Genomic DNA, 15,727 nt, shown 5'->3' on the forward strand with positions numbered 1-15,727 from the left:
AGAACAATGAGTAGGATTGTTTTGAGAGAAATTAAACAAAATGATATACCACCTATACAGATCTAGACTACAGTATGTTGTAAAAGGGTCCAAATTAAATGTATGTTGTTTGATGTCGTGGGTTTACCACATTTGAAGAGTGCAACATACCTAACCTAGTAGGTACTTAACACAGAACGTGCTGTGTGCTTAACAAGACAACATTAAAGTATAACACTTTTATTCTGTCGTCATCTCTTCCGTGGAAAGCCACAGCAGTCACGTTTGATTGTCAACCACTGACTAACACAACATCATCTACAGTTTTTAACCACTCTCGGATTGGGGTTTCGTTTTGCTGCATTTACACAGGCAGACCAATTCTACTCTTTTTCTCCGGTTGTTGTCAAAATAGCAATTTGTGGAAAAAGAACATAAGTGGGCTGCCTGTGGAAATGCAGCATTTTAAGACTGCCACTGGATGGGGTAAATGCATTAGGTAAGACTATTTTCTTGTTGTATTTTGAGAAAAAAAATGTATGTCGTGTGTTGTGACCTTAAATACACTTTGTATACACGGTTTTTGGATTTTGATTTGACATTATTAGGCTACGTTTTTTTCATGTTTGTCAAAACCTCTCATTCTTGAAAAAAAAATCTATTAATCATACAGCCTTCAGGGCTACCTTGAAGTATTAAAATGTATTAAAATGTATTGTAGTATGCACTCACTACTCTAGGTCACTATGGATAAGAGTATCTGTTAAATGACAACAACAAATTGGCAAAGTTTTTATGTTGAATTCCATAATGCTTTATATGGTGGGACATTTCTGGCTAGGTCAACTGATTTGTATATTAATGTATCTTTTTTATGTGTATATTTAAGCCTACTATAAATGCAGATTGACTGATAGATCCGATTCTGAGAGAGCCTTCTTCCTCTGCCGCAAAAAAAAAACGGGTGTATTAATTACGGGAACCATTTACTGTTTAGGAACCAAACGGAAGCAAATGGGGCAACGGAACGAAACGGGGAGGGACCGACCTGAATTTGTCCAATAGAAACTCTCGTTTGCGTTTTGCCATCGGAGTAAACAATTTATATTGCAAAACGTTTTGCAACAGAATCGGCGTAATGATTACACCCAGAGAGAGTAACCCAGTTTGCGCTGAGCTGTTGTAAAATCACAGCTGGTTCAGCATCCACCACAACAACACACTGCTTAGCAGAAAAGCGAATTTAGATTTTCTCCTCTGATTTGGAACACCTAAACAGGTAACGAGCTAGCATCACGAACAACTGAATAAGCTCGACAAATGCTTGTTGTCACGTTATTACGAGTTTGTTAGCTACCTAGCATTCGTTTGGTACTAGCTAGCTATCTGGCTGGATATGTTGGGTCATGAAACGATTCGATGTCAATAACGTTAGCTAGCTACCGTATTTAGTAGATATATCTGTGTTGTTATAATAAAAATGTGCCTACTAGCTAGTAAGCTAACTAACGTTAGCTACGTTATAACTACGTTACATAAACACATTAATATCAGTTAGCTAGCTAACGTCAAGGCAAGTTAACATAACGTTAGCTTTTGATTTTTATCTTGCTAAGACGGCAAGCTAGAGGAAAGAGGATACCTAGTCAGTTGCACAACTGAATGCATTCGTCTGAAATGAGTTTTCCGCATTTAACCAAACCGATCTGAATCAGAGGTGCGGGGTGCTGCCTTAATCGACGCCAGTGCGTCATCGGCGCCCGGAAACATTTATTTTTGTGGATTTAACTACCTTGCTCAAGGGTAGATTTTTCCACATTGCCGGCTTGAGGATTTGAACCAGCTCCCCTTTGGTTACTGCCTCAGCACTCTACAGAGGCCTAAAAAATGTAACATTCCTGTCTCATTTTCTCATTCCCTCTGTCCATCCCTTTCTTCTCTCTTCTTTCCCTCCCTCCCCCTCCTCCTTGCACTTTCCTACCCTCCTCCCCATTCCTTACTCCTTCCTACCTCCCTCTCACCCTTCTCTCTGCTACCATCCCTCCCTCCCCCTCTTCAGGTACGCTGGAATTTTCTGACACCCACTCGGACATGTCTTATGTCTTCATTAACGACTCGTCGCAGACCTCCGTTCCCCTGCTGCAGGTAGAGTCCAACACAACCGGGGGCCAATCCCAAATCGATATAAACGATATGGTAATAGATCCACTTGCTCACTGCAAAAGTGGAAGTTTCACCATGTTGCTTACATCTGTCAAATCCTCTCAGATCTCCGCACGAGCATAGGGTGTAGGGTCTGGGGGTCAATTTGGGATTGGGCAATAATAGTGTATTCACTAGGAACCAAACTGATGCAAACGGGACAAAACGTGGAGGGACTTAGCTTCCTGAATTTGTCCAATGAGAAACTCTCGCTTCTGTTGAAAAACATTTTGGTTGCAAAACATTTAGCTACGGTGTGCACGAATGATTACACCCCCAGTCTTTAAAGTTGATGGTTGCTGGGGTTGATAAAATTATTAGCCTAATCAAAGTTGTTTTATAAACTGAAACTTTTTTCTTTTTTTTACCAGCAAAGGTCAATAAAAGGTGTGCGTGCAAAATAAACACGTGTTTTTTAATCTATTGTGGGGACAGAAAAGCTGTACATACTTTGAATCAAAATAAATAATTTAAACTTGTATTTTCTACAGCTGGATGGGATGAAAAATACCACTAAATTGGGGGTTTTAAATGTTCAATTCCCAAATGTTCTGAAAGCCATACAGACACCATCAATTGACTATTATTGATCTAACTCATCCCGGGTTGCTATTGTAGTAGGACAATTCCAGCGTTATGGACATTACATTTGCATGCAATATCACAAAATGGACAAACAAAATGTAAATTAAACTTTTGATGTGTGTGTCTATAGTACCCCTTGGGGGGAGTGTTCCCCCAAAAAAGCAGACCTCTAAATATTGGCATGTTAATGAAATAAAGCAAATAAGAAGCATTATGGATGTTACATGAAATGGACAAGCTTTTTCAGGAGACTAAACATAATAGTAAAAGTAGTGAGTTTGTAAGTCTTAGGTCAAAACATGAATAGCCTTTTCGAAGAAAAGTGGGAGCCCCATTGGCCCAGCGCCGCCAGGGTTTGGCCGGTGTAGGCCATCATTGTAAATAAGAATTTGTTCTTAACTGACATACCTAGTTAAATAAAGGTTTTAAAAAAATGTGGGTAAATATACAATTTTTTTGTATTACAATTCTTCTGAAATATTGTGCAAAATATATAAAAGACAATCTACATGTGCCTATACTAGGCTTGGTCGATACCCCATTATACAATATAATGTGTGTATTTTGAAATACTGACGGTATGATTTTCAATACCATTTTAAATAATCATTTATTATAAGTTAAGTATAACTATAAGAAACTTAAGATTTGTCAAATAAATTATATCCAGCTCAGGGATCCAGCTATGCATTTAGTCTGTTAACTTGTGGCGAGATGTGAAGATCAAGCTTCTTGGTTACAGCAGAAACATTCAATCCCCTCCTGGACCAAGATCCCTGTTGTCTTAATTGTTTTGTGCCACCTCCCCCCCAAAAAATACTCTGAACGAAAATATAAACATAACATGCAACAATTTAAAATATTTTACAGAGTTACAGTTCATATAAGGAAATCAGTCAGTTTAAATAAATTCATTAGGCCCTAATCTATGGATTTAACATGACTGGGAATACAGATATGCATCTGTTGATCACAGATACCTTTTTTAAAAACAAGGTAGCGGTGTGGAGCAGAAAACCAGTCCGTATCTGGTGTGAATACCATTTACCTCATGCAGCACAACACATCTCCTTCACATAGAGTTGAACAGGCTGTTGAATGTTGTCCCAATCATTTTCAATGGCTGTGTGAAGTTGCTGGACATTGGCGGGAACTGGAATACGCTGTCGTACACGTCGATCCAGAGCATCCCTAACATGCTCAATGGGTGACATGTCTGGTGAGTATGCAGGCCATGGAAGAACTGGGACATTTTCAGCTTCACGGAATTGTGTACAGATCCTTGCGACATGGGGCCGTGCATAATCATGCTGAAACATGAGGTGATTGTGGCGGAGAATGGCAAGACAATGATCTCATCACGGTATCTCTGTGCATTCAAATTGCCATCCATAAAATGCAATTGCGTTCATTGTCCATAGCTTATGCCTGCCCGTACCATAACTCCCCGCCACCATGGGGCACTCTGTTCACAATGTTGACATCAGCAAACCGCTCGCCCACACGACGCCATACATGCTGTCTGCCATCTGCCCGGTACAGCTGAAACCGGGAGTCATCCGTGAAGACAACACTTCTCCAGCGTTCCAGTGGCCATCGAAGGTGAGCATTTGGACTGCAGTCAGATCCTGGTGAGGATGACAAACACGCAGATGAGCTTCATGGAGACGGTTTCTGACAGTTTGTGCAGAAATTCTTCGGTTGTGCAAACCCACAGTTTCATCAGCTGTCTGGGTGGATGATCTGTGACAATCCCGCAAGTGAAGCCACCGGATGTGTGTGGAGCTCCTGATCTGGCATGGTTACACATAGACTCGTCAGTCTATTCTTGTTCTGAGAAATTAAGGCTATTCCATGTGAGAAATTGCCAAGAAACTGAAGATCTCGTACAGCGCTGTGTGCTACTCCCTTAACAGAACAGCGCAAACTGACTCTGACCAGAATAGAAAGAGGAGTGGGAGGCCCCGGTGGACAACTGAGCAAGAGGACAAGTACATTAAAGTGTCTAGTTTGAGAAACAGACGCCTCACAAGTCCTCAACTGGCAGCTTCATTAAATAGTACCTGCAAAACAGTCTCAATGTCAACAGTGAAGAGGCGACTCTGGGATGCCGGCCTTCTAGGCAGAGTTGCAAAGAAAAAGACATATCTCAGACTAGCCAATGAAAAGAAAAGATTAAGATTGGAAAAAAGGTGTTATGGACAGACAAATCTAAGTTTGAGGTGTTCGGATCACAAAGAACAACATTCATAAGTCGCAGAAAAAATGGAAAGATGCTGGAGGAGTGCTGGATTCCATCTGTCAAGCATGGTGGAGACAATGTGATGGTCTGGGGGTGGTAACGTGGGAGATTTGTACAAGGTGAAAGGGATCTTGAAGAAGGAAGGCTATCACTCCATTTTGCAACGCCATGCCCTACCCTGTGGACGGCGCTTAATTGGAGCCAATTTCCTCCTACAACAGGACAATGACCAATGAGAACAGCTCCAAACTATGCAATGACTATTTAGGGAAAAGGCAGTCAGCTGGTATTCTGTCTATAATGGAGTGGCCAGCACAGTCACCGGATCTCACCCTATTGAGCTGTTGTGGGAGCAGCTTGACCGTATGGTACGTAAGACGTGCCCATCAAGACAATCCAACTTGTGGGAGGTGCATCAGGAAGCATGGGGTGAAATCTCTTCAGATTACCTAAACAAATTGACAACTAGAATGTCAAAGGTCTGCAAGGGTGTAGTTGCTGCAAATGGAGGATTCTTTGACGGAAGCAAAATGTCTTGTTTCAATAAAAAATCATTATTTATAACCTTGTCAACATCTTGACTATATTCCTTTTCATTTTGCAACTAATTTCATGTATGTTTTAATGGAAAACTAATTTTGTTGTTTATTATTATAATAATAAAACAAATTTGAAATAGCGCCCATTGTGTGCACATTCGGTAATACCACATTCCCCGGTATGCTACAGAACTGGTATGAAAATCTGGATACCGCCCAAATTTAGCCTATACTTGCCAATCCACTTTTCTGGACACTGGATGAAGTCCGTATAGTTTGGGGGGTTTTCATTTGGAGAAGAAAAAATACTCCAGGACTATTCACAGTTTGTTGATAAACACTCTTGTCTTTCTATCTAAGAGTACTGCCATGTATGACAAATGCATTTCCGCATATATTTTCCAATAGAATCTTAGCTAGAACACATGTCGTTAGTTAGATGGCCAATGAAATTACAACTTTTTGTTGTTGTTGCGGATGCTCAAGTTGACTTTCCCAGGGAATTGCCCAGTAGAGAATGTGTTCTCAATAACTTGCCTGGTTAAATAAAGGCAAATCCCTATCTGCAGGCCTGCATTGACGGGGACCTGCCTTTCGCCAAGCGGCTACTGGAGACGGGCTGTGACCCAAACATCCGGGACAACCGGGGTCGTACGGGCCTGCACCTAGCGGCTGCCAGGGGGAACGTGGACATCTGTTGGTTCCTCCATAAGTTTGGGGCAGACCTCCTGGCTACAGACTACCAGGGTAACACAGCCCTGCACCTCTGTGGACATGTGGATACCATCCAGTTCCTGGTGTCCAACGGCCTCAAGATAGACATCTGGTAAGAGAGGGGCTGGGAGTTGGATTGAGGGGTAGTGGCTTTTGTTTTTTAGAGAGAGAGCTTGAATGCTGAGAGTGGCTCAAGTCTAGATATATCTGATGAGAAAGGGAAGGAGAGATGGGTAAAAGCTAGTGTTGGAACAGTTCAGAGCCTTAGACAGCCTACCGTCTGACAAAATGTGCATTAGACACATTAAACTAGCAAGACACATTAACTACACAAGACACATTAAACTAGCAAACGTAACAACCCCTCATCCCATTATTCAGAGTTGCCATCCTGAACAATATTTTCCTTTATCCCATTTCTACTCCACGGGCCATGGACTGATGCAGGACAATAAATGTGGGCTTAACATCTGAAAGAAGCACCAGCACCTCTTTACAATCTAACATCCAAGCGTTCCCTTTCACTTTCTCAGTAACCACAACGGGTCGACTCCCCTTGTACTGGCCAAGAGGCGCGGGGTGAACAAGGATGCTATCCGACTGCTGGAGGGCCTGGAGGAGCAGGAAGTTAAAGGATTCAACAGAGGAGCCCACTCCAAACTGGAGACCATGCAGATGGCTGAGAGCGAGAGGTGAGGGGGGGAGGTTGGGGGGGGGGCAATTAGGCAACACGAGTGGAGACTTCAAGCTGCGGAGTGAGCTTATGATATGATCTTAACTCTGTTACACCCATTCTAAGCTGGAGACCATGCGGATGGCAGAGAGCAAAAGGTGAGGCAGGGACAGGGTAGCACGAGGTGAAAGGGTTCCACAGGAGGTGACTATTGTAGTATGTGTGTTGCAGTTTCTGATTTTCACACCCACTCACAAGAGGGGGCAAGAGACGAGAACAGAAGTGCAGCATATAAAATATGAATGAATTTGCATCACTGTACTGGTTGTCAAACCTATCTTCAATGTCTCTCCGCTCCTCCGATAATCTCAGTGTGTGTATATATAAGTAATGTTACAGTCTTATCGCATTTACCACCATCTCCCCTCTCTCCCCCCTCAGTGTGACGGAAAGCCACTCCTATCTACAGTACCAGTCGAAGGTTTGGACACACCTACTCGTTCAAGGGTTTTCATTTATTTTTGCTATTTTCTACATTGTAGAATAATAGTGAAGACATCAAAACTATGAAATTACACATATTGTTGTAACCAAAAAAGTGTAAGCAAACCAAAATATATTTGAGATTCTTCAAAGTCGCCACCCATTGCCTTGATGACAGCTTTGCACACTCTTGGCATTCTCTCAATCAGCTTCATGAGGAATACTTTTACAACAGTCTTGAAGGAGTTCCCACATATGCTGAGCACTTGTTGACTGCTTTTCCTTCACTCTGCGGTCCAACTCATCCAAAACCATCTCAGTTGGGTTGAGGTCGGGCGATTGTGGGTGATCCGGGTGATCCAGGCTGCATCACACCCGGCCGTGGTTGGGAGTCCCATAGGGCGACGCCGGGGTAGGCCGTCATTTTAAAAATAAGAATTTGTTTTTAACTGACTTGCCTAGTTAAATAAAGGTTAAATAAAAATACATTGTCTTGGCCAGGTCAGTTCCCTGGTCAAATAGCCCTTACACAGAATTGAGGTGTGTTTTGGGTCATAGTCCAAAACAAATTATAGTCATACTAAGCTCAGATCAGATGGGATGGCTTATCGCTGCAGAATGCTGTGGTAGCCATGCTGGTTAAGTGTTCCTTGAATTCTAAATAATTCACAGACAGTGGCACCAGCGACGCACCATCACACCTCCTCATCCATGCCTCACGGTGGGAACCACACATGCGGAGATCATCCATTCACCTACTCTGCGTCTCACAAAGACACGACAGATTTCCACCGGTCTAATGTCCATTGCTTGTGTTTCTTGGCTCAAGCAAGTATTTTCTTCTTATTGGTGTCTTTAGTAGTGGTTTCTTTACAGCAGCTCGACCATGAAGGCCTGATTCACACAATCTCCTCTGAACAGTTGATGTTGCAATGTGTCTGTTACTTATTTGGGCTGCAATTTCTGAGGCTGATAACTAATGAACCTATCCTCTGTAGCAGAGGTAACTTCCTTTCCTGTGGTGGTCCTCATGAGAGCTAGTTTCATCATAGCGCTTGATGGTTTCAAAATTCTTGACATTTTCCAGATTAACTGATATCTTGAAGTAATGATGGACTGTCGTTTCTCTTTGTATATTTGAGCTGTTCTAGCCATAATATGGACTTGGTATTTTACCAAATGGGGCTATCTTCTGTATACCAACCCTGCCTGACAACACAACTGATTGGCTCAAACACATTAAGACATTCCACAAATTCACTTTGAACAAGGCACACCTGTTAATTGACTACCGCGTGAAGCTGGTTGAGAGAATGCCAAGAGTGTTCAAAGCTGTTATCAAAGCAAAGGGTGGCTACTTTGAAGGATCTCAAATATAAAATATATTTTGGTTTGTTTAACACTTTTTTTGGTTATTTTTTCTACTACATGATTCCATATGTGTTATTTCATAGTTTTGACGTCTTCACTATAATTCTACAATGTAGAAAAAATAAAGAAAAACCCTTGAATGAGTAGGTGTGTCCAAACTTTTGACTATACAAAACATAAAGAACACCGACTCTTTCCATGACAGACTAGGTTAAAGCTTTGATCCCTTATTGGGGTCCCTTGTTAAATCCTCTTCAATCAGTGTATATGAAGGGGAGGAGACGGGTTAATGAAGGACTTCTTAGCCTTGAGACTATTGACACATGGATTGTGTATGTGTGCCATTCAGAGGGTGACTGGGCAAGACAAAAGATTGAAGTGCCTTTGAACGAGGTATGGTAGCAGGTGCCAGGCATATTGGTTTGTGTCAAGAACTGCAACGCTGCTGGTTGTTTCTTGCTCAACAGTTTCCCGTACGTGTCAAGAATGGTCCACCACCCAAAGGACATCCCAGCCAGCTTGACACAACCTGCGGGAAGCGTTGGCGTCAACATGGGCCACCATCCCTTTGGAACGCTTTTGACACCTTGTAGAGTCCATGCCCCAAGGAATTGAGGCTGTTCGGAGGGCAAAGTGGGGTGCAACTCAATATAAAGAAGGATGTGCCTAATGTTTAGAACACTCTGTGTATATCAAGTTAACTGTGGGCTACTTCATTCTCTCCCTGTCAGTGCAATGGAGAGCCACTCCCTGCTCAACCCCAACCTCCAGAACAGTGAGGGGGTACTGTCCAGTTTCAGGACCACCTGGCAGGAGTTTGTAGAGGACCTGGGCTTCTGGAGGGTAAGTAGCACGTTGCAGCGTCACGGATGTTTTGCAGTGCAAGGAGACTGGACTTTTGTTCTGTGACATGCTGTACAGGCGTTTCTTTTGTCGGATTGATTAAGCTAGACATCTCCTGCTTAGCAACAGAACCTCCTTGCCAGAGACAGGAAGTTACACCGCAGATGTAGCCAATAAGGGGTCTTCAAATGACCATACTGTGTATAACCTGGTGTCTCAATTTTGGTGAAACTCACAATAAAGGCTGCTTTTCGAACTCTTGTTACAGGTGCTGCTACTACTGGTGGTTATCGCCCTGCTCTCCCTGGGCATCGCTTACTACGTCAGCGGGGTGCTGCCCTTCTCCGCCAGCCAACTGGAGCTGGTACACTGAGGAGGGAGAGAGGAACGGTCGGAACTGGGGCACAGATAGAGGAAGGAGGGGTTTTAAAAAAAGAAAGAGGACAAGAATGGAAGGTTTGGGGCGACATGCAAGGAAGCACTGGGGTTTAGATTGTAAAGGAGTGGGTGGATGTTTTAACTTTTAGATTCACTCGCGCACACATACGTACTCGCATAATTCCAGCAAAACATTCCCTTTCCAACCTTGGAGACTACTCTTACCTTAACAATCCAGCCCATTCTAGCAGAGAGCAGAGTAATGCTTGTTCTCATGTGATGTCATTGTGATTGATATGACGAGCCAGGGCTTGTTGTCCATATGTGATGGTTAACAGTGGCTTTTCCCCAGCTGGGCCACGTCCCAATGATCTCTCATTCCTCCTAAAGTGTGCACGTGTTAACTTCCCTTCACTAATTTGAAAGGATATGACTGGTATATGAAATATGGCTAGAACTCCCACCCAGGCCTCCACCAATCCAATGCTTTTAGATTTGTGAGAAGGCGTGAATTAGTGTACACTTCAGGAGATATTATTGGGCAGCACCCCGGAAGTCTGCATTTCCTGCATTTTGTACTATATATGTGTTCTATAACATTTGCTTTAAACATTCTCAACGTGGCCCGTTATGAATGAGAATCCACATCATTTCATGTGTCAACGTGGCCCGTTATGAATGAGAATCCACATCATTTCATGTGTTAGTAATGACAAAATAAATGACTAAATCAAACTAAATATTGTACAGTGGTGTGAATTTGTCACCGTTTTCTTTTTCTGGAATACTCACATGGCTTTTTAACGAATAACCCTCAAAAAGAGAAAATATTCAAATCTGTAGTGCTGGAAAAAGTACCCCGTTGTCATACTTGAGTAAAAGTAAAGATACCTTTTAATAGAAAATGACAAGTGAAAGTCACCCAGTAAAATACTACTTGAGTAAAGGTCTAAAAGTATTTGGTTTTAAATATACTTATGTATCAAAAGTAAATGTAATTAAGTATCAAAAGTATAAATCATTTCAAATTCCTTATATTAAGCAAATCAGATGGCACCTTTTTTCTAGTATTTTTTAATTTATGGATAGCCAGGGGCACACTCCAACATCATTTAGAAACAAAGCAGGTGTGTTTAGTGAGTCGCCAGATCACCAGCAGTAGGGATGACCAGATGCTCTCCAGTGCGTGAATTTGACAATTGTCCTGTCCTGCTAAGCATTCAAAATGTAATGAGTACTTTTGGGTGTTAGGGAAAATGTATGGAGTAAAAAGTATATTATTTTCTTTAGGAATGCAGTAAAGTAAAAGTAGTAAAAAATATACATAATAAAGTACAGATACCCCCAAAAAGTCATTTACACCACTGCAATTCTGACATCATGTGGTTTCATACTAATATTAAGTTACATAACTTTGCCTATCTAATGTAGTTGACACTATTCGAGTTTATAAGAAGAGAAATTGTTGCGTTGTGGACCTTTTTCCTAATGTTGTCACAATACATATTTTTCTGTGTTATGTTCTGTACTTTTCTATTGTTTACTTGTATTTTGTTAAGTTCTATTCATGTTAATATTACTTCTTTTTTTTAAGTCTCTTATTTGTTTTAACGATTTACGCAACACGGTCAAACGGTCTTACAAAGACAATATTTTCGGTTTATTTCCATTCTTACTGTTAATAACAGGTCTCTTTCACCCACACTTCAGTTCAGAATTTCCCTACTAATGATAATCAAGCTAGAACTATTGTGTGGAATTTTGCAAAGAGCAAAAATCCAACCGAAATCCAACCAAGTGTGTAGAGTTGGCCTGAGTGCCAGTCTGTTTCTGCTGTCTTGCCAACTCCTTTATGGAACTGTCATGCTGTTGCTTGATGATGACTGCAATGGAGTTGACAAGGGCACAAACAGATCTGGGACCAGGCTAGTGTAGATTTGCATGGGAATGGATGTGTCATGGTTCCTCTTCCAACTCCATGTCGAGTACACAATTAACTGTAGAGTAAGTAGCACCTTGATTGTGTGCCTTTTGAAAGAAAAATAAATAAATGTTTGCTGCATTTTGTGTTCAGTTAGTTGACAGCTTGTTAAACAGTGGTAGGCTACCAAATAGAAAAACTTTGTTTTCTGAAGATTATTCTAAATATTCTGTTTTTATGTTGTTTTTTTGCCATGTCAATTGTAGTATATAAATACAAATAAAAGAGAATCAAATTATCACACAATTACCCTATTGCTAACAAAAGACACACAAATAAAACTAAATTGCACAAGAAGAGAACCTGATTTTTACACTATTGCACTTCAAACATGAAACACACAAACTAAATTGCACAACTAATTGCATGACTAATTGCATTAGTACTGTATAAAGGTAGAGGTGCGCTATTTGATAGATTCCCCTACCTCTAGCTTCCAATGGGGAGACCTGAGGTCAACCTACCACCGCCCCCTCCCCATCTCGTACTTCTGAGTGGGAGACCTTCCCAGGCAGTAGCCTGCCAAGCTCACAAACTAGAATCAGAGGGCCACCCTCGACAAGCTTTATCAACCACAGTACCACACGGTGACATGATATCATTGACGTGACGTGCAAATGAGCGATAGAAAACCGATTGTGCAAATGTCACCATTCGGAAAATACAGCTCTGGAAAAAATTAAGAGCACTGCAAAATGATCGGTTTCTCCGGTTTGACTATTTATAGGTATGTGTTTGGGTAAAACGAACATATTTGTTTAATTCTATATACTACTGACAACATTTCTCCCAAATTCCAAATAAAAATCTAACAGCTTACTACACAACATACACATAGTATTACTTTCTTAGCTACAGTATACATATCTCCCTGGAATATTACATCATTTATGCAGCAGCATACAAGACATTTTTGGACTCATCTTGTGCTGTGCTCACTTGAACAGGAAGGTGATGTGGCAGTCCTTCATGGGCAAATTTTGTCCTTAAAGTCTGGCATTCTCTGGATTTATGGTGCTTTCAAGATAACTGGGAACTCTGAAAAACACAATGTTGAATCATGATGTTAGTGATCTTCAGGTCGGGGCTCTAGAAAGAGGCCAGAGTTCCCGACTTGGAATTCCGAGTTGGATGACCATTCAAAACATATTTTCCCAGTCGGAGCTAGTTTTTTCCTAAGTTACCTGTTATCTTGAACTCACTGAAGTCTGAGATTTCCCATTTCCGAGTGTCCAGTTGTTTTGAAAGCGGCAGAAATCTTGCTGTATGGACAGCATGGCCAATGTTGAATGTTAATCCTTTTAAACTTGGAAAGGAGACCCTTAAACCCAGAATTGGACCACACATCCACTCTACGATTGTTTTGCAATGCTTGCAGTTAGCCACTGATTCCTTCCAAACCACTCATTGTTGGGGCCTCGAGTAGCTCAGCAGAAATGTGCATCTGAAAACCATAACTGGCAGGTCAGTGCTAGAGGCGTCACTACTGTTAAGGGAATTTTTATCTATAATGACTAATTATGTATACATTTCAATCAGGATGTACTAATCAGAATGCAATTATGCTACTGTACATGTATGAATTTTCTCTCTTGCTCACATTATTGAATATAATGTAGTGAATGTAGTCGAGAGTTTAGTACAATGACGGTCTGTTCCTTTGTACAAATGAATGAACTATCTCCAGATGGCAGGGACGGACTATCTCCAGACTGTCTAGAATGCTTATCTACACTGACTGACCATGGCTCTAGGCGAGGAGGGAAGGCTTGAGAACTATAGGGCCTTTCTACCAGTGTCAAGAAGAGACGTAACATTTAGAAAACGCTGACGTCATTTTCAGTTTATAACCTGTGGTTAAATGTGTATGAACTCAGTACTCTCTTGAATTAAAGGCTGTTACTTGACTTTTAAGACTGGGGCTCTATCCATTCTTATAAAATAAGGGTCTTACAAACCCTTATGCATTGACAGAGTGTTTAATTTTGATTGGGAATTAAAACAGAGGAATTAAATTCCTTCAGCAACTACAGACCCAGGTTCAATCCCAGGCTGTGTCACAGCTGGCCGAGTCCAGGAGACCCGTGAGGTGGTGCACAGTTGGCCCAGCGTCGTCCGGGTTAGGGGAGGGTTTGGCTGGCTGGGATGTCCTTGTTCCATCGCGTTCTAGCAACTCCCCGTGGCGGGGCGGGCGCATGCACGCTGACCTCGGTCACCAGCTGTACAGTGTTTCCTCCAACACAGTGGTGCAGCTGGCTTCCAGATATAGCGAGCAGTGTGGCTTGGCGGGGTCATGTTTCAGAGGATGCATGGCTCTCGACCTTCACCTCTCCTGAGTCTGAACAGGATTTACAGCAATGGGACAAGACCGTAACTACCAATAAGGGGTAAAAAGTACACACACAAAAAAACTCTAATTGTTCAATTTGTGATTTCCAACTTGTTTATGGCCGATGATCACCGATAAATTGTATCTGTAATTTCTCTTCATATCGCAAGGATTGAAAAGGATTTGCCAGTAGATTGTTGACTTGATTCATCATGATGACTGCTTGCTAATATTTTGAAAGTATGATGTTGACATGTCCAATCAAAGCTACTGTAGATATAGTGTGATTTGACATTTTATCTGTAGCCAATGACCTTGAGCCTTCTTAGATGGGCACTTCAAATGTAACTCTATGGCAGCAGCCAAGGGGTTTGAATCTTCGAGCTCTCCCTGTATATATTGCATTGATGTAGTGTCCCCATGAGTGACAGAACACTGAGCCAATCACGGCGCATCTAGAGAACATTACCAATCTCTAAGCGCCGTATTTTCCGCTGGCTGCCCAAACATCACAGAAAGCACTGAGCTAGTGTTACGACTCCCACCGAAGGTAGCTCCCCTGCTTGTGTTTGGGCGGCGCTCGGCGGTCGTCGTCGCCGGTCTACTACCCGCCACTGCCACCGATCCCTTTTTCCTTTTCTGTTCGTTTGGTTTTATTGGTTGCAGCTGTCCCTTATTTTGTTTCTTGATTTATGTCTATTAAAGCCTGTTAGGCCCGCCTATGTTCGTGCGGGATTATTTTCTGTTTGTCGGGGTGTGCATGTTTGTGTTCCTCTCCGTTTGTGCCCTGTGTTGAGTCGGACTATTTTTCAGTCTGTTTATCGCCTATGGTTTTTGCCGTTCGTGTGGGAATCCCAATGAAGACGGTTTTCCCCAGTATCCTCTGCTCTCTGCAATTGACTCTGCACCCACCACTCCAGGCTATTGTGACAGCTAGGCTGAAACACCTGCATTTTGGAGCTGCCTTATTCAAGAAAGCAAAAAAGAGACCATGTTTGTGCGGAGCTTTATCAACTCAAAGATATTTTTTTTTACATTGTTTCTCAAACTGATACATGACACGTATTAATGCCAAAATAACATTCACATTTATATGCCTTCATTTACACCAGGCCAGGCAGCCTGTAGGTCTACATCTATGCGTGCGCGTCCTTACTCAATACTGACAGGAGCATTCCAAACAAGAGACAAATTGACAAAACTCATAAAAGGAATGAAATAAACCAAAACTTGTTTCTCACAAGTGTAGCATATGTTGTTCACTCTGCAAACAATGTGTCCACTCAGACAATGAGAAGGGGAAGACTGGAATAATAATATTGAATGCATTCAAATAAATTACCGTAACCAAAGTAACAACATTGTAGATTAGAAATTATAGGAATTAAAGGTAAATGAAGGTGATATA

The 15,727-nt window shown here is 41.8% G+C and overlaps 1 protein-coding gene across 1 annotated transcript; it reads left to right on the forward strand.

The window, feature by feature from the left end:
• The first annotated feature begins 1,062 nt into the window (after positions 1–1,062).
• LOC135516105 (ankyrin repeat domain-containing protein 46) lies at positions 1,063–12,228 on the forward strand. The gene is made up of 6 exons (XM_064940146.1): positions 1,063–1,258; positions 2,039–2,124; positions 6,117–6,373; positions 6,795–6,953; positions 9,520–9,631; positions 9,900–12,228. Exons 2-6 carry the CDS (start codon positions 2,071–2,073, stop codon positions 10,002–10,004), a joined length of 687 nt encoding a protein of 228 aa, XP_064796218.1. The 5' UTR covers positions 1,063–1,258; positions 2,039–2,070; the 3' UTR covers positions 10,005–12,228.
• Positions 12,229–15,727: the final 3,499 nt, after the last annotated feature.

Source organism: Oncorhynchus masou, chromosome 27 (assembly GCF_036934945.1).
Source record: "Oncorhynchus masou masou isolate Uvic2021 chromosome 27, UVic_Omas_1.1, whole genome shotgun sequence".
Classification (NCBI taxonomy): domain Eukaryota; kingdom Metazoa; phylum Chordata; class Actinopteri; order Salmoniformes; family Salmonidae; genus Oncorhynchus; species Oncorhynchus masou.

Excerpts from the sequence above, each read along its gene's own strand:
- LOC135516105 (XM_064940146.1), top strand. The coding sequence starts at position 2,071 with ATGTCTTATGTCTTCATTAACGACTCGTCGCAGACCTCCGTTCCCCTG. Across the intron at positions 6,374-6,794 it reads GGCCTCAAGATAGACATCTG|TAACCACAACGGGTCGACTC; the intron begins GTAAGAGAGGGG and ends TCACTTTCTCAG. Across the intron at positions 6,954-9,519 it reads CAGATGGCTGAGAGCGAGAG|TGCAATGGAGAGCCACTCCC; the intron begins GTGAGGGGGGGA and ends TCTCCCTGTCAG.